Source organism: Manis pentadactyla, chromosome 12 (genome assembly GCF_030020395.1).
Source record: "Manis pentadactyla isolate mManPen7 chromosome 12, mManPen7.hap1, whole genome shotgun sequence".
NCBI classification, from domain to species: Eukaryota; Metazoa; Chordata; class Mammalia; order Pholidota; family Manidae; genus Manis; species Manis pentadactyla.
The window spans coordinates 9,208,512-9,227,574 of record NC_080030.1 but is presented as its reverse complement, the minus strand read 5'-3'; the positions used below and the strand labels follow the sequence as shown (position 1 = coordinate 9,227,574).

Sequence of the window (19,063 nt, the reverse complement as noted above, 5' to 3'; positions counted from 1 at the left end):
GCTGTGAGGTGACGCTGGGAAGGTGCGCGGAGGAGTTCAGGCAGTCGGAGGGGGTACTCAGGGTGGGGAGAGACTGGTGCAGCCCACTGGCTACCTTGAGGAGGGGCAGGTGGGGAGCCCAGGGAGAGTTTAGCCTGGTGCCAGATGAGGTGGTGGGGCCCGGCCCAGGGCAGCGCTGGGGGGTACAGGGCCATGTACAGTGACCTCGAAGTGGAGAGTCCGGGCACCAGTCGCTGCCGAGGCGTGGAACAGGAGGGGTGCCCAGGCTGGGGAGACATGTGGGAGGCAGGCAGCTGAGGAGGGAGGGAGCCACGGGGAGTGTGGAGGGCAGCGATCACTGGGGCTCCCGGGCCATCTCGGGGCTGAACTGAGGTGTGTTACTCCCAAAGACTGCTGTCTGGCTGGTCTGGGCCGGACTCTGCGTGAGAACTCTGAAGCCACGCAGCCACCTCTTACTGGCCAGGCTCTTGGGCAAAGCGGCACCCCCTCTTCTGTGCCTCAGTTTCCTCATCTGTAAAATAGGGGTGATGATATTGCCTCCCTCAAGGCCCTAGTACCCCACATGTCTGTGGCATGTCTCCCTCCCCCTTTGGGGACCAGAGTCCCACATTGTGGCTCTGAGACTGGGCTTAGCCCTCCTCTCTGACACGTGTGCTACCCCCCAGTGGTGTCCGGCTTCTTCTAGTCCAGACTGGTCTCAGAGCCATTATTTTTAATTGGCTTAGTTTAAAAATTACCTAAGACCGCAGCCACCAGGAAGTTGGGTGGCTCATGGGTGCACCGTGCTTCTCCTTGGGAACCACCCGCCCTCTGGCCTCGTAAACCCTGCATGCTGGAGACTGCCCTTGTGTGGAATGTGGATGGCCAGGGCCTCCTGAGCCTCCCCTCCCAGCCTGGACTGTGCCATAGCTCACAGGACCAGAGAAGGGATGTCAGAACTTGACTCCCTGCCTCCTCCTGGAGGCTGTGGCCCTGACGGGGCCTTGCTGGCCTCTGGGGACTTGCGTCCTCCTGGTCCCCAGCTGCAGCCACAGTCTCCTGCCTCGCCCTTAAGCCAGCTCCTTTGCTCCTGCCTCTGGGCCTTTGTCCTCACCCTGCTGCCTGCCTGGAACCCCTGCCCCTCCACCTCCTGTCCTGGGGGGCCTTCCCCCACCCTGTCTCTGCTGCCTTAGTGCCTCTGCAGCTCCTGTATGTGCCTTCATCCATTCACGTATCTTCTTAATGATCTCTCCCCCTGAACGTGAGTGCCGTGAGGGCGGGGACACCAGTCAGCTTTGCCCACAGCTGTCCTGTGTGCCGCACAGGGCCTGGCACCTGGTAGGTGCCCCACCCCATGGGGCTGCGCCCCTTCTCACCCCTGGAAGGTGGACAGGGTTGTTAAGGACTGTTTCTCTAGCACCTTCCCTGGTGAACCTGGCCCTGGCAGGGCCCTTTCTAGAAAGCTGATAGACTGCAGCTTTTGGGGCACAGACCTTATGTCTGGATGAGGAAATCAAACTGGGAGCTGGCAAGGGTCAGGCTGGGAACTATCACCTTGTCCAATGAGTGTTTTTTGTCCACGGCACTGAGAAATTCTCCAATTCTCAGTGTACATTAACCGATGTCCCACAATTTAATTCAGTTCAGGCACTACCTACCTGGAAATAGCATCAGATCGCACAGGGTAAGGGGTTAAGGGCTTGGTTCCACAAAACTGGCCTCCCCGACTCCTGACCGTGCCATTCACAAGTCCAGCTTGTCACCTGTACTTCTGACCTACCAGCTGTAGATCGGAGGTTCCCACGACCCCCTCCTTGGTTTGGTTAATTTGCTAGTGCAGCTCACAGAATAGAACTCAGGAAGACAGTTTACCTACTAGATCACTGGTTTACTATAAAGGGATACAACTCAAAACAGCCAGATGGAAGAGACACATAGGGCGAGGTGTGTGGGAAGGACACGGAGCTTCCACAGCCTCTCCAGGTACCCCCACGTGATCACTGGGCCGAAGCATTCCCAGCCCCAGCCTTTTGGGTTTTTATGGAGGCTTTATCACACAGGCATGATTGGTTAAATCTTTGGCCACTGGCGGTTGATTGAGCCTCCAGCGCTCTCCGTTCCCGGGAGGTCACAGCTGGGACTGAATGTTCCTCATGACTGGTTCCCCTGATAACTGCCCCCATCCTTAGGTGCTTTCCAAAATCACTCCAGTAACATACACTCAGGTATTTGAAAGGGGCTTGCTATGCTATTAAGCCGCCTTTATCATTCTTAGCAGTCGGGACATTCCAAGGATTTTGGAAGCTCTGTGCCAGAAATGGAGAGAAGACCAGACATTCATTTTTTTAAAAATTATCAGTCACAGTATCACCTCTTCTCAGTGGCAGTGTGTTGTAGAATATGAGATGTTCACAACTTGTCTCCAATCAGAGGAAGGTCGAGGATCAGACCATGTGGGGAGATGCCTCGTGCTTTGCCCCGTGTGGTTGGCTGAAGGCTCCGAAAGTGCCTTGCGATTGGGTCCCTTTGACTGTGCATCCTCAGGGTGTCCCAGGTGTTTGAGTCCGCTGGTCATTCCTCCTGGGCCTCGTCCCAGGCCAGCGTGCCTGTTGACACCCTGTTAGGGGAAGGCAGACTGCAACTCCTGCTGCCCAGAGTCAGCCTGGTGGTTCTGGTCTTGGGAAGAATGGGGTAGGGATGGGATATGTTCCCAAAGACTGGGGCAGAGTCCTCCATATAAGCCCTGAGACCCTGAGGCCAGGCAGCTAGGCTATTTGTGAGTCTCCTGTGGGCCCTGCACCACAGAATGTGATTTCATAGCCGCCCCAGTGCTGGGATCTGTGCAGTCCCATTTCACTGGGAAAGCTGAACGTGCTGAGAAGGGCTGGGCACTCCCCACTGCCTTTCTTCTCCCTGCCACCAGCCCAGATCACGCTGCGGTGCTTGACTTGCCCTCTCTAGGCCTGCAGGGCGGGCAGAAGGCTGGCAGACCCAGCAGAACTTCGGCATCGCACAGTTCTTAAGAAATGCTAGCAGCCATGTGACCTGGTCCGCTTTTGGGTGGGGAGAGTGCTTTAGGTTCCTGCAGGCCTCCTCAAGCTCCTGTAAAGCAGAAGGGTCCACAGACCTCGCGAGAAGCCAAGCCCGAGGGGACCGTTGCCTCTGTCATGGGGCTGCTTCCTCATGCCCTGGGTGGCATGTCCCCCAGAAGGTGGTGGCACACACTTGTCACCTGCCTTCGTGAAGGGCCTGGGGGATGCCCAGGGTAGGTTAGTGGTGTGACTGCTAGACGTGGTCATTCATCCCTTTATTCCTGCTGTGCTCCAGGCCTGGCTGAGTTCCACGGAGTTGCCAGGGACCTGCCTGGCCCCAGGTGGCAGTGAGGGGTGGTGGGGTGACCACGGGGGTGGCTAGGAGCTGGCCAAACTGGCCTTGTTACCTGTGCACAGGGAGGGGAAGGTCTGAAAGTGCTGGAGCTGGGCTGGGGACAGAGGTGTGCGACTCTGGGGATGGGGACAAGCAGAGCTGGTGGGGGCTTGGCCTTGGCTGCTGGGGAGGAGTTGAGAGGGAGTTTCCAGGCATCCAAGGCAGAGAGCTCAGCTTAAAGCCTCTGGCTTACTCCTTGAGACAGTGTTAAAGAAAAATCGTCTCCAGCATTCTAGCACATACCGGGCTGCAGAGTCCCAGACTAAGCCCCCCGGCCTATTTCTCATGTTTTTATTCCCCTCGCAGGGAAACTGAGGCACGGAGGGGGTGCCTGGCCAGTGGGCGACTTCCCTCCTTCCCCTGTAGACTCCCCTGGGTCCAGAGTGTCCTCAGGGAAGGGGAAAGGGTACCACTTCAGGAGATGGCGTGGGCACTGGCTCTCTGTTCAGCTCTGTCTTGCCTGCCTCCAACCTCTTGGGGTGCGTAGTGCTGGACTCGGGCAGGCCACCCCCTCCATGAGGTCCCTCTTGGTTCCTTCTATGATGGGCTCTTTTTCAAGTGCCTATGGCCCCTGCTGTGACACACTTGTACAGTGTCCCATCCTTTCCGTTAGACCAGGAGCCTGGCTCTGGGAGAGAAGGAGGGAGGGGAGGACAACAGGGCCCTGCCAGCCTCTGCCCCTCTCCAGTCTCCCTTGTATCCAGCTTGGTGGCCTTGAGTTGGGCCACCTTGTGGAAGCTGAAGCAGAGTCCCTATTCTCTTTCTGGTGGGTTCATTCAGTGTTGCATATAGTTACTGAGTACCTGCTCTGTACCCAGAGGGAGCCCTGGAGACACGGAGTGAGCAACACAGATTCAGACCCCTGCCCTGTTGGGTGGGCCTTCTAATGGGAACTACAGAAAATTCACAAGATGAGTAGGCAGACGATACTGGTAGGTGGCCAGGGCTTGGAGGGTCACAAGGCAGGGAAGGGGGAAAGACATTGAAGGTGTGTCATCTCAGATGGGGGCCAGCAGAGACCTGAAGGAAGCAAGGGAGGGAGCTGTGAGGGTGTCTGTGTGTTTGTGGGCAGAAGGAAGAGCCAGTGCAAAGGCCCTGAGGCAGGAGCAGCCTGCAGAAAAGTCAGTGTGTCTGGAGGAGAGTGAGTTGAGGTCCGAAGTTGGGGGAAGGAAATTTTGAAGGGTCTTACAGGATATGTGGATGTATGAGGTGGGAGCCATGGAAGGTTTTTAAGGAGAGGAAGGCCCAGGTCTGGCTTTAAGGTCAGTGCTGTGGGGAAAGCAGGCTTGGCGGAAGCTTTTTAGCATTGATATTGACCCTGAAATCCAGCACATGGTTCCAAAGTGGTGAGGAGACCAGTTAAAATGGCAGGTAATGAGGGATGGGCCTGGTTGTCTCCTGAACCTTCCTCCTGAGCACAGAAGGTGTGGTTTCTGCTGCCCACTGGCCTGCTGGGGAAGAAGCCATGGTTTTCTGGCACCATCTCCTGCACAACCTTTGTGAACATGAAGGCATGGCAGGGCAGAAGTCTGCAGGGAAGAGGGACCGTGCCTGGCGCCAGCCTTTTCCGTGGCTTCTGGAAGGGGGCTGATCTCTTGCTGGTGAGCCTAGGGCTTTGAGTGGGAAGAGACCTGAGGTTTGCTGGGGGATGTTGGGAGACTACCCCATTTTGGGGGCCTGCCTCAGGAAGAGCAGCTGTTTCCTCTTCCCTGTACAAGGCTGAAGCATGACTGTCCTTGGGAACCGGCCAGCTGGTGGCCTCATTGCCCTGCTTCCAAGTGGCCCGTGTCCATGCCGGATGCTGTCCCCAGTAACCTGAGCCTGCAGAGTTCCCCAACCCCTGTGGCAGAGCTTCGGAGAGCTTAAGAGCCTGATGGTGGCCTCACAGAGGCCATGTGACTTGAGAGCCAGATTATCTAGGCCCCAGATCCCAGCTCCACCGCTGAGCTAGGGCTGAGTCACTTCACCTCGCAGGGCCTCAGGTTCCTCATCTGTGCCACGGGTGCTTACCCACTTACCTGCACCTGGAGGTGCTTACCTGCCAAGGGGCTCGCTTGTGAGGCACAAACTAGACCACCCACAGGGCCAGGCCAGAGCCGGCAAGGGCTGATTGCCAGCCCTAGCGTGTGAGGTTATGGTGATGGGATGGCCAACATTGCCCTCATTTCTTTCTGCCTCGTCACCCCTCTGAATAGAGATTCTTGACCTGCCAGGCTTTCTCTGTCGAGACTCCAGCTCCACCCTTTCCTTTGTATTTGGAAAGCTGCTGTTGGGATGTCTCTGCTCTCATTTATGCAGCCAGTCCGTGCACGTCTTTGCACCTCTGTGTCCAGTTCTTTGGGCCGTTTGCCAGTGTGACTTTCTTCCTTTTTTTTCAGCATTGCTGCAAGAGCCAACAAGTCCCTCCCCCTACACACATCTGTGAAAATTCAAACATCCAGAAAAGTAGAGGAATGGTACAGTGAGCGCCTGCAGGTTCGGTACCTGCAGCCCGTGATGAACAGCTTGTGTTGTTTATCCCACACCTGTGCTTTGGATTCTCCAGCTCAGTGACAGGCCCGGCCTCGCTATTAGTCACTCATTGGTTTCCCTTCATCTTAGCATCAGTACGGCTTTCAGACACCCTGGGCTCTGAAGGCGAAAGAGGCCTCTTAGGTGCCCTCGAGGCCCTGCCAGAAAGCGTTCCTCCAGAAGGGTTCATGTCTAGGGGTGCAGCCCCCTGAACAGCCAGGAAGGACCGCGAGACAGGCCTTGGTGAGGCCACCCCCGGTGCCCTCTACCCCCAACCGTGCAGGTGCCTTGGGGAAGGACAGCTGAGTCCCATGGACATGTGCTTGGGGTCTCCAAGCTGGAGAGGGCTGGCGGCCCCTGATCCCACTAGGACAGGGCTGGCGTCTCCTTTGATTGTGACCTACAGCAAAGGAGGTTCTACATCACCACCCAGGCAGGACTCAGCCCCACATACGACACCAAAGCAGAAACTTCATCAGACACACCTCGTGTATGCTCCCAATTCATGCTGACATTTATTCCATCCTGTGCATCAAAAAATAATACATGCCAGTCACCCCCACCTGTTGCTTTTTTTTTTTTTTTAACTCATAATATGTCACGATGTATGGTTTTGCAAAATCCTTCATGAGAACGTCAGTGTTCCGTAGGGACGGATCTTTGCCACCTTCGTTCCTCGAGGAATCCCTGAGGTCTGGAAGGGGGCTCAGTCTGTAGGCGCACCGCACCCCCTGCCCCCGGCACTTCTCATGAGAACAAATCTGTTGCTCCCTAAATTCTAGTGATTGTAACTGGCTCTTCACTTTTTTTGCTTGACAAATGCCTGTCCCAGAAATCCATCTGCCCCCCCATCCACAACAAGACCACTTATCTTTCTCATTTTGAGCATTTTTGTTCCCTTTTCAGAATATGCCGAGTTTTTGCACTGCAAATCCAAAAAGTTTACAGACTTTGATGAAGTCCGACAAGAGATTGAAGCGGAGACCGACAGGGTCACGGGGACCAACAAAGGCATTTCCTCAGTGCCCATCAACCTGCGGATCTACTCGCCACATGGTAGGCAGCATGGGCACGGACCCATTGCATGTGGGGGCAGAGGAAAGCGGTCTCGTGCCAGCCATGGGTGAGGTCTGCCTCACGCTCAGAAAAAAATAGGTCCCCTCCTGTTTTTCTTCATGCGCACAGTCTCCTTGATCTGTATCTTCCCAATTTTGATAGGAACATGATCCTGAGAAATTGATCTCAACTCTAGGAAAAACACAGCATGCCATGAAGGCTGTTAGGAATGGTGAGGACTGGGGCAAATTGGGGCTGTATGCCCCTATTCAAAGAGACAGCCATGGCTTGGCTGTCAGCCTAAGGCAGCCAGCCAGGTCTTCTGGTTCTTCCAGAGGAGCCAGAAAGCCAGACTTCTCTGCAAATTGTCCTGATAATAAAACTGCATCATTTCAATAGAGCAGCTTGTGGTCACGTGCAGCCTCTGGCCCAGAGGTGCACACTGCTGGCTCACACCGCATTTGGGGAATAGTCCAGCGGACTCCCAACTCCTCAGTACGGGCTCTTTGTGATGAGTTTTTAAATTTTTTTGGAAATAAATGATGCCTATATATGGCTCATATTAAAAAATTCCAAAAGTGGATACAGCAAAAACCCACCCTGCCCCCAGTGTTACAATCTATTTCGTGGTCTTCAATTGACACATAGTGTATGTATGTGTAAGCAGTTATGAATGTATACGTCTATTTTTCATATATGTGCATCTCATCACTTTTACTCAAATTGTAGCATAAAGTAAAAATCATTTACACCTCTGTTTTGTATGACTACATCTCAGAGTGTGTTTCTCATTGGAGTATCTTCTTTTTGTTTTTCATGGTTCCTTGGTAATTGAGGGCTAAATTTCTTGAGCCATTAGGAGCGATTCCAATCCGCAAATGCAAATGTCCCAATTTAAAACCTTATCCCTGAAGTGGAGTGGATGGAGTGATTCCAATCCACAAATGCAAATATCCCGATCTAAAACTGTCACCAAAATAGAGTTGGGGATGGGCTCCTAGAAGGGCAGTTACTGGGTCACAGGAGACATCCTGAGGCCTGACCCCTTCCTGGCAGTTGGGGAAATGGTGCCCGGTCGCTGCAGGGCTGTGCATGCGCCCTCTCCCCCACACTCTGATGACCTTCCCCTTCCCAGTGTTGAACCTGACCCTCATCGACCTCCCGGGCATCACCAAGGTGCCCGTGGGGGACCAGCCCCCAGACATCGAGTACCAGATCAAAGACATGATCCTGCAGTTCATCAGCCGGGAGAGTAGCCTCATCCTCGCTGTCACCCCTGCCAACATGGACCTGGCCAACTCGGACGCCCTCAAGCTGGCCAAGGAGGTCGACCCCCAAGGTAACCGAGCCCCACAGCAGCATGTGCCTCTTCCACATGCCTGGAAGCATTCTGACTTGCCCAGCATGCTTGATTCCAAGTGATTGGTGTCTCTTTGGCACATGGCCTTCCTAGGAGAAGCCCTCCCACCAGGGCCAGCAGTGCTGGAAGGCATCTCTGGGAGGCCACGGTGTGGCAGTTTCTCCTGGGACAAATTGGTCTCCACTTGGCCTGCGCAGGAGAGGGAGTGCGGAGCGGAGAGCCAGGTCTCCCAGGGCACAGTCCCGATGAGTCTAATCCCACCTCTGAAGGTTACTAACCCTTCCCAAGGCTTGGTCCCCCTCTGTCAAAATGGAGCAGCAGTCCCAACTGAGAGGACCGGTGGTACCTCCCTAACGCCACGGGGGCCAGGCAGGAAAGGTGAAGAGTGAGGGGTTAACCCAGCAAGCTGGGGGATAGAGAGGAGTGGAGACTGCGGTGTCTCTGGCTCAGGGCTCAGGGCATTCTGGGTCAGACTTCTTCAGACCCATTTGTTCAGTAAATAGCAGTTAAGCACTTGCCGTGGGCTAGGCTCTGTTTTGGCCTCAGCAACCCTGCAGGGGATAAAAGCAGGAGGGGCCTTGCCACCCGGAGGCTGATACTCCAGTGGGGGAGGCAAAGGGCACTAAGCACATGGGACCGTTTCAGGTAGAGGTGGGCACTGGAAGAAAACGGAACCTTTTGGGAGTGCCTGGGGTCAAAGGGGTGGGGCCTCTGAAGATGTGCCGTTTTAGGTAAGACCAGAATGATGACAAGAGGCAAAATCCAGGAATAGACAGTGGATGACAAATATGCTGAGTGTGATTTAAGCCTGGGGTCCCCGAGACACAGTGAGGAGGCCGGTGTGGCTGGCGTAGAGTGAGGTGGGGGGCGCAGAGGAGGTGAGGGCAGGAGAGGCCGGGGCCATTCGAGCAGGCCTGGTGGGTGGCCGTGGGCGGATGTGTGTACACTGACAGTGCTGGAGATGGAGCAGAGAATGGCACATTCTGAAATACATTTTGTACAGTGCCCTCCAACTGCCTGATTCCATAGTGGTTTGGAGGGGAGTGAAGAGCTGGGGGAACAGGCTCCATGTCTCACGCTTGCTGGTTTTCAACCCCAGCAGACGGCCCTTCCCTGAACTGGGCCACGCACTCCTCAAAGTCCAGGGCTGGGCGCTGAGTGTCCTTGTCCCTCGGCAGACAGGCCACGCCAGCTCCCCCCCAAAGGTCATCCCAGGTGCTCTTTGCCCAGAGGGGCCACCCCTGCCCACAGCCCCCCACAGCCTCCCCCCAGGCCCATCCCATGAAATGGGGCACACCTGTGGTAAAGACACCACGGGGGCTTGATCAGCTGAGAAAACGGGAATGGATACTGTTTAGCTCTGGTGGTGAACTTGATGCTGGCATTAAAAGTATTTTTCTGCCTTTGGAAGGTATTCATAATTATTGCCTCCAAACTGTAAAAAATATAGAACCTAAAAAGCTACTGCTCCGCACCCCTTGCAGAGATACTAGTAGCCGCCCTTGGCAAACGTCCTTTCAGAATATGTTCTGCTACCCAAATCCTGTTTTTAAAATTAGGATGCTCCTTCCTTATTTTTCTATAACATGGGGGGCGGTATTTTTCTACTACTGTAGATACATACGTACATACATAGCCATCTACCAGGCAGCCCACTTTTGCCATTTCTTTATTCTTGAACATTTGGGTGGTTTCTGGTCTCATAAACAACATTTGGTGAGACCAGACATTTCCAGTAGAGTCCACGGCCCCACACCCGCGTCCCCGGTCATATCCCTCTACCTCGCTCTGCCTGTCCCCTCCCTCCTGGCATGATGTTCACCGGTGCGGCTCTGTGGCCTCTGGAAAGAAAGGTGATGCCAGCTCCCCCTCTCACAGCTGGATGTGAGCAGGCAGGGCCCCTGGGGAGGGTGCAGCTGGCACCCCTCAGTGCCCACCTTAGCGCCCCCCAGAGATCCCCTGGGCTTCCATCTGTCCCCTGTGCATCACACAAACGTGTACACATCCACATGTATGCACGGCTGGCATAGAGGTGGCCCACGGGCATTGTCGAGGCAGTTGACTTGCAGGCGTGTGGCTTTGCCAGAAGGAGTCCCTGATTCTGGGCAACTTGGGGTCAGGAAGAATTCAGTAGAACTTTGGAGTTCAGTGGAATTTTGGCCGTTTAGGTGAAAGTAACCCTGGAAGGTCGCCATGGGTTCCCGCGTTACTCTGGGTCTTTGCCTGAAATTTGGAGCCCAGCATGGAGACTCTGACCTGGGATTTGAGTTTCCATGAGGTTCCCCCCAGCTCTGCAGCCGCAAGCTGCTGTCAGAGATCGTACGAGTGATGACCGTGGTGGTCAGCAGCTACTGACTCAACGTTTGCCACACGCCCCGTTTATCCTCAACAACCCCCTGAAATTGGTGTGGCTCCTGTCTTCATTTGACACGAGGGAAATAAAAGTCTGGGCAGGGGATGTTCTGGCTTGTCTCAGGTCACACGGCCTGCCAGTGGGGACCCCAGCTGGACCCCCAGGTGGCCTGGTCAGGGAAGCCCTTGCTACTTCCCCACGGCCCCCTCTGACCACTGGGCTCTTCCAGGCCTGCGGACCATTGGCGTCATCACCAAGCTGGACCTGATGGATGAAGGCACCGATGCCCGAGACATCCTGGAGAACAAGCTGCTGCCCCTGAGGAGAGGTGCGCCTGGGGCGCTGCTGGGCGGGGTCCCTGCGGGGCCAGGGCCGCCTGATGGCCGGAAGCCGGGAGGTGGGAGCCAGGAGGTGGGAGCTGGGTGCCGGGAGGTGGGAGCCGGGAGGTGGGAGCCGGGAGCCGGGAGGTGGGAGCTGGGAGCTGGGAGGTGGGAGCCAGGAGTCGGGAGGTGGGAGCCCGGAGCCGGGAACCAGGAGCCGGGAGCCGGGAGCTTGCCCTGGGCCTGAGCAGGATCGCTGGTGCCGCCTGCTGTTTTAAGCTGGTATTTGTTTTTGTGCCTGTCATTACTGAAACCTCTGAGACCTCAGCAGATGCCCAGAAGGACATATACCTACCTTCACTGTCCCCTGTTTCCCCACTGCCCCCCAGTCGCTGCTTTTCCACTTCATCATAAACCCTCCTGATTCCCTCTCCCTCCGTGAACATAACTTTCTTTTTCTTGTGATTTATAGTTCACTTTTTAATTGCACAGTTCACCCCTGCTCATTTGGGGGCATAAATAAACACACAGGAAAAGAAAACCAAACCCCTGCACACCCAGCTTCCCCCTCTAGTTAGTACGTGTGGCCCTCCTTCCAAACAGCTCCCCAGGGTTTGTAGCTTTGATTAATTCTCATACTTGCTTTCTATTACGAACATTTGCAAACAGTCCTGAAAGAGGGAAAAGTGGGGGGAGCTCCACAGGCCCTCCTTGGGGATCAACACCACCCACCTGAACCCCCCCTGCCCTCTCCTGTCACTTTCTCCCCCGGTAACATCAAAGCTAATCCTGGGCATCCTATCATTTTACATGTAAAGACCTACGTTTCTGTTTGGACAGCTTCCCCTCCGGCCTCTTTGTTTTTTGTATACCATTTATTTGTGGAAGAAACTAGATCATGTCCCACATTCGGGACCTGGCCAATCATATTTCCCTGTCAACTGGTAGTTAGATCTGGACAGAGCCCCGGTCAGGTTCAGGTTCAGATCTTCTGACGGGAGTAGACTAAGTATTTTTATTTTCAAAAAAATGAGAATAGCAAATGTTAATCGTCTGTTACGTACCAGGCACCATTCTGTACCCTTGATGTGTAAGAACTCAGGTCGTCCCAATAACAATCCCCCCCAATGTGGTGGTTGTACTCTCATCCCCATTTTATGGATGAAGAAACTGAGGCACAAAGAGGCAGACATCCCTTGCCGCAGCTGACAGAACTAGGGAGTGGCAGAGAGGGTTTTGGACACTACCTCTCCAGCTTGATGCTGTTTTGTGACTGGCTTTTCCATTTTACGTAGCAGAATAGTAGGACATTTCCCCACAACAAGTAAATATTCTTCAAGATGACTTCAAAAGGTCCTGTGAAATCCCTCATATGGGGGTGCCTGGGCCAATACTCAGACCCCATTTGTTGGACAACTAGGTTGGTTCCTGTTTTTCTCTGTGGTGTAGTGTTGAATATTCATCAAGGGTGTTACTTGCTTTTTTAAGCCATTTCTGCCCTGCGTGCTTCCCATTCCTTCCCTCTGGGACGAGCTCTCAGCTGCAGGCGCCTTCTGGTGTTGTCAGCACAGGCTAGACCTTTTCTTATTGTTCTCAGGGCTTCGCTTGGATGTCTAGGATGGGCATGGGGAAGACATTCACACCTTCGTTGTCACCTTCCCCCTCTGACCCAAAAACCTGTTTGGCTGCAGGGATCAGGGGCTGAAGAGCAAATCCGAATCACAGGTTTAGGAAGGAGGGATCAGTGCTCGAGAGGGAAGCAGACCCACCTGTCCCCATGCCATCCACCAGCCACCCTGACCCTGTGCTCCCTCCACAGGCCTTGGGCCACCATCCTAGAACCCCAGGGATGCTACCTAGGCTCAGCACTGCCACCGAGCGGCCAGCTGACCTGGCTTCCTCTGCTTCCTTCCTGCTCACTCACTGTCGCCCTAGTCTCCCCTCCTCTGCCTGCCTGTTTCCAGGAAAGGCACTCCTGTCTCCACTCACACCCCGGCTTATGCCCTCAGCCTCTCTCCCTCAGTGTTCCTCTGCCCAGGGCTTTTGGAATCCCTCCAACTGGATCCTTTGTCCTGGCCTACAGGAGATTCAGAACTCCTACACCTTTAAAGCAAACAAAACCAAAGCCACACGCCTGTACAGCTCTGTCCCTGCTGTGTCCTTCTGCTCATGTTATACGCTCGGTCGTGAGTTTGGGCTTCCCCCGATCTGGGTTCACATCTTGATTCTGCTGCTGATCCTCTCTGCGACCTTGGGCAAGTGACCTCAGCTTGGCCTGCCCCAGTTTCCTCATCTGTAAAGTGAACCTGATGACAGATATGAGAGGATGTAAAGCAATTAGTTCTGAACAAGACTTGGCCGTTTACTGCAGGCAGGCAGGCACTGCTCCCCTCCTCCCCAAGAGAAACATGAGACAACCCTGCTGAAAGAATGGGGTGCACATATATGCATTTATCACTTCAGGCCTTTTGCCACCTGTCTGCTGTCCACCTTCCCAGCTTTAATTGTATGAATTTACAATAACCCCATCTGTTTATTGAGCACTTTCCTGTGTCAGCCCCTAGCCTTGACACTCGTTCCTACACCCATACTGTTGGGTGCCTTGTGTCCATGCTCGGGGGCTCCTGGCCGGTCTGGCTTTTGAAATACCATCCCCCTCTCTTCTCCTCTTCCAACTCCTTTATGTCCAAATACTGCAGATCTTTTCTTCAGACTCACATTTTTATCCTAAAAATAGTTTTCCATGTTCAAAAAAATCCCAAACGTACTGAAGGCTATTTTGAACCCTACCCCCAAGTCTCAGTTCTTGAGTATGCACAGTCAACTGTTTGTTCTGTTTCATTCAGAAAATTTGAACACAAATACAATCAAAATAACCCGTGTTTTCTTCCAGTGCTTCTAGCTTGGTGTTTTATGTGTAAATCTCTGATCCCTGGAGAAATTAATTTTGGTAGGCACTCAATTTTGGTGTCTTTAATAACCAAGCTTTCCTGCCAGTGAATCTGCAGTATTAGCTGTTAGTTCCCACCCGCTGCTGGCTTGGTGCAGTTTGGGACTCTCTGACCTTTTCCGTTCATCTCTCTGGACTTATGTGCCCCAGAACACCAGCCTTTGCAAATGTAATAATAGCTTTAGGGTAGGTTTGAGTATCTGGCAAGATTAGCTGTCCCCTGGATTAGCTGTCCCCTGGTGCCTTGCTTTTTGGGATTTTTCTTCTCTCCTGGCTTTATAGCTCAGCTTGTGGATTCCCACCCCGTCATGCCTGGCTGGGTGTAATCTCCTCTTCCTCCAAACACTTTTTAGGACTGTCCTCTGCCCTGGAGTTCTCCGTGTTGTTTCTGAGTAATGCCTGTAGCTTGTGACCCAATCTGTGACTGACCTGTAGGTAGGATTCCTGTCTCTGCCTGCACCTTGCCCAGCCCTGCACCTGGCCCACCGTGAGCATCTGGGCACCTTGGCTTGCCTGGCACTACCCCTGCTGTGACCCCTCTCTCCACAGGCTACATTGGCGTTGTGAACCGCAGCCAGAAAGATATTGAGGGCAAGAAGGACATCCGTGCGGCACTGGGGGCCGAGAGGAAGTTCTTCCTCTCCCACCCGGCCTACCGGCACATAGCAGACCGTATGGGCACCCCACACCTGCAGAAGGCCCTGAATCAGGTATGGCAAAGGTTCTGTGCAGTCGCACAAGCTGCCCACTGCACAACAGCCTCAGTCCCCACATTGCTGGCCTTGGTCTAGAGCAGTACTTGTTTTAGGAAAATGAGTTCAATCCACATTTGGTTTAGGGCCTGGTGAAGAGCGGATGTTAAGGATGTCAGTGCCAGTACTATTATTACTGTTGGTGTTATTATTGCTGTTATTCTAATTGCCATTTGAATGATGTGGTCACATACCCAGGCGTTTGTATACAGTTCCCAACAGTGGGGCTCTGGGTCCCAAGCTCCTGACCTGAACCAAGGCAGAGGGGCTGGCAGCAGTGGATAGTAGCTAAGCAGGACTGGGAGCCTGACCTTCTTGGGTGCAGAGTATAGCCCAGCTTCTGACCAGGTGGCCTCTCCATGCCTCCCTCCCCCGTTGGCTGGTCCGGAATCATCTCCATTCCCTGTGAGGGCTGTGGCGTCTGCTAAGTGCTCAGCACCCAGGCTACATACATAAAATGCAGCATGTCTCAAATGCCCACAACTCTGGTATTTCAGTGTTTTTCCTATCGTGCTTTTTTTAATAGGTCATATAACCACAGGGCTCCTAAACAAAACCAGGATTAAAAAGCTCACGGGGAAGCAGCCCCATCTGCCCCCTCCCTCCCATCCCCGGGGCACTGTTAGTGCCGCCGGAGCGTCCTTCTGTCCGTGAAAGCAGAAAGGGCTTCTGAGAACCGCATTGCTCCCTTTCTTGCCCTAAATGAAGACATAGTCATGGATGCTGCCCCCTTTTGCTCAGCAATTGCTGGAGCTCTGTCCCCATGCAGAAAAGAACCCTTCCTCACCCCCTTTTCATGACGGTCCAGCAGTCTGAACACACAGGCCCTGATCAACTAGTCTGGGTTCTGGAAGGCCACTTGGGTGCTTTCCCAGCCTCCGGGTCAATCCAGGCTGCCGGTATGAGCATCATTTCGCACGTGTGGCGACCTCTCTGGAGAGTGACGGCCCGGCTTTGGGATCGTGTACCCGCACCTTAACCAGCAGTGCCTGTCCTCAGGAGCAGTCCTGGGTTGTCTGTCCGGGGTTGCAAGACATTCCCCTCGACTCTTTACGGCGGCTCCCTGGGTTGTGGCATGGCCTCGGAGTGACAGTCTGAAAATCCTTTATGCATGAAGCGGGGAAACCGTGGCAACAGGAGCTCAGAGCCCTGTCCTTGGGGAAGGCCTGTTTCTAAGGCAGGGGGCACACTCGGAACAAGTCACCAGATAAACTTGTGAGCAAGTGTTAGGTAGTGACGGGGGCTGGGAAGAGAGCTGGCGTTTAGCAGGGCAGCAGAAAGGGTGGCTCAGGAGAGCAAAGAGGGAAGGAAGTGTCCGGGGGAGGGGCCCTCAGGACAGGAAGCAGGGGCTGCAGCTGCGAGGCAGAGGGGTCCTCTGCCTGGGCGAGGAACGGAGGGAGAGGAAGGGAAGTAAAACTGGCCCATAGGTAGTTGGGGCCTCCCGGGGGACTGGCTTCCTTCACATCCCGGTGCTTCCTGGAGCAGTGGTCCCCCGGCCCTGAGTCCCCCACGAGCTCCACGGGGCGGCTCTGATGTTGGCTGGGTCCTTAGAGCCCTGTGGCCCCCACAGAGGGAGCCTGGGGCGGGCCCTGGCTGCCCAGGACTGTGGTGGCCATCAGGTCCATACCAGGGCAGTGAGGCTCCTTCACACCTGCTTTCTAGCTGGGTGGATACCTTGTAACGTTTCTTTGAGCGCAGGACAGAGGGCAACGAAATGCTGCTTTTCACTTTGGGGCTATTAGCTGATTTTATGGCTTTTGTTTTGCTTTTTTCCCTCTTTGTCTGATCAAAGTTGTTTTGTTTTGTTTTTTTCTGAAGTCGTTTAGCCCAAATATAGTGACTATCCCATTTCCTCCCATCCAGTGGCGGGTCCCGGCCCAGAGGCAGCCTGTGTCTTCCTTCTGGGCTTCCCTGGGTTTCCTTCTGGAGACTCAGGGCCTGGGGAGGCCGCAGTGTCTGTCGCCTGCCTCCCCCGAGCCCCTGTCTTTCCCTCGCCTCCTCTCTTCTTCTTTCCCCACCCAAACGGCAGTACATCTCCCCGCCGCACTGAGTCTAGCGCGCGCTCTGACGACTCTCAAGGCTCGCTGTCTGCCCTTTGTTGCAGGGTTGCTTCCTTTTGAAATCTGTGAACAGTTAACAAGTCCACTTGGTTCCAAAGCAGAACCGCAGAGTTAAAAGGGGCTCCGTGAACGTCTTCCCGCCTGCTCGCTTGCTAATTCCTGCCCTTCAGTTCTGCATTTGTTTCTTGCCAAGCTTCAAAGCTTCCTCCTCTCTGGCCCGGAATGAAAATGCATTCTCACCTTCTCCCGTCTTTCACAGAAGGGAACATGTTATACGTGTGTCCCAGCCTTTGCTGGGGCGCTGTTTCCACCTTCTTGGGTAGGGGCCCTCCCCACTTCTGTACGTCCACCCAATGGTACGAGGTCTGTCCACATGGACCATCACCTGTCTGTCAGTCCTGCTGTGCGTGGGGCCTGTGGCAGCCCCCTGAACTTCTCGCTGAGCAGTGCTTATGGGAGGCTGTTCTGGGTCAGCGCACACGTCACCCTGCTGGCTTCTTGGGAGCAGCTGCATGACGTAGCCACCCCGATTATCTGCTGTTTGGAGGCCCTGTGGGCTCTTCACAGTTTCCTGCTATGGGCAGTGCTGTGCCACCTTGCCTTGTCCCAGGCACAAGTGTGATGCCAGCTGGGTGTTTCTGCTGCTTTCTCTCAAGGCTGGGGGTGCACTGGGCTCGGGGACATCTCAACATTGGCCCTCGGTGGGCGCAGGAGGCCTGCCCATGCTGACCTCTGACCTCTGGCCTCTCTCCCACAGCAACTGACCAACCACATCCGAGAGTCGTTGCCGTCCCTGCGCAGCAAGCTGCAGAGCCAGCTGCTATCCCTGGAGAAGGAGGTGGAGGAATACAAGAACTACCGGCCTGATGACCCCACACGCAAAACCAAAGCCCTGTTGCAGTACGTGTCCCACTGCCCACAGCCCAGCTCACTGGGGGCTGGGCTGGGCACCCGTCCTCATTCATCCGTCTGTTCATTCAGCAGACATTTGTCTGGAGCCTTCTGTGTGTCAGGCCCTGTCCTAAGCACCAGAGTCATGCAGGGAATGGGGCAGCTGCCCATCCCTGTCCCCATGTACTCAGAGACAGGAAGGGGACAGATGGGACAGAAAATAAGTCAGTAAGAAAATGTACAGTGTGTTAAATGGTGAAATATTAAAGTGAGGAAGGGGCCAGAGGGTGCCAACATGGCCTGGCGGAACCATTAAAATGGATGGTTGGCGAGGGCCTCCTAGAGAAGGTGAGTTTCAGGCAAAGGCCTGAGGAGGTGAGGGAGGGAGCCACACAGAGACCTGGGGCATGGGGCCCAGTCTGCAAAGGCCCTGAGGCAGGACTCTGCCCACCATGCTGGGGAAGGCCGAGTGGCTGGAACAGAGTGAGTGAGGGGAAGAAGGGAGGAGGGGAGGGTGGTAGTGGGGTATGGGCCAGAGCGTGCAGGGCTTGGTGGACCGCCAGAGGATTTGGTTCTGCTCTGAGTGACGTGGGAGCCATGGAGGTTTCTGAGCAGAGGAGGGAGCACCAGGGCTCAGGTGCTCACAGGCGCCCCCTGGCTGCCGCAGGGGGACGGACATGGGGCAAGCGTGGGAGCCTGGCCCTGGTCAGCTGCTCAGTCTCTTGGAGCCCTGCCCCCGACTGAGTTGGTGCTCGCTGGCCCAGCTCAGAGCTCTGAGGGGCCCCGCCAGCGGGCAGTTCCATGCTACAAGTCTGAGGTTGGGATGTCGGCAGAGCTGGTTCCTCCTGGCACTCCTGGTCTGCTGCAAGCTTTGGTGTCCCAGTCTCTGCCTTCATCCTCACGTGGCTTCTCCCCACATGTGCGTCCAGTTTCCCTTTTTGCTGGACGCCATTTGCATTGGCTCAGGGGCCAGCCCTACTCCAGGATGACCTCATTTTAACTAATTATGTCTGCACTGACTGTTTCCAAATATTGTCACTTTCTGAGGTCCTTAGGATACCACATGAATTTGCGGAGCATAGTTCAACCTGTGACAGTTGGTAAGGATGCTCTGTGAGGGCAGCTGAGACCCCAGGGCCCCTGGGAGGGTGGCCCTCCCATGTGCTGCACCTTCTCCCTCCCGAGGCTGGCAGCCGGTCTCTGTCCTGTCCCTGGACTGCCCACTTCTTTGTTGTCTGTGCTTGCCGTGGTGCTATGCCTTTTACAACCTGGACCCTGGTTGGGCCACCATTCAAGGTCCTCATTCTAAGTGTAGCATTAATGCAGTTGTTTATGTGTGTCCGGGAAGGAGATACAGGATGCATATCCTCCACCTCCTGTGTACAAATTGCTTCTTGGGATCTGG

At 54.7% G+C, this 19,063-nt stretch overlaps 1 protein-coding gene across 12 annotated transcripts in view; it reads left to right on the top strand.

Annotated features, from left to right (window-relative positions):
* DNM2 (dynamin 2) overlaps positions 1 to 19,063 on the top strand; it is a 75,769-nt gene that overhangs the window by 29,355 nt on the left and 27,351 nt on the right. For all 12 annotated transcript variants that reach the window (XM_036879327.2, XM_036879324.2, XM_036879322.2 and 9 more), the window contains 5 exons: positions 6,823 to 6,972; positions 8,108 to 8,311; positions 10,915 to 11,013; positions 14,505 to 14,665; positions 17,525 to 17,667. In XM_036879327.2, the coding sequence (XP_036735222.1) occupies positions 6,823 to 6,972; positions 8,108 to 8,311; positions 10,915 to 11,013; positions 14,505 to 14,665; positions 17,525 to 17,667 (757 nt within the window). The remainder of the gene's footprint in view (positions 1 to 6,822; positions 6,973 to 8,107; positions 8,312 to 10,914; positions 11,014 to 14,504; positions 14,666 to 17,524; positions 17,668 to 19,063) is intronic.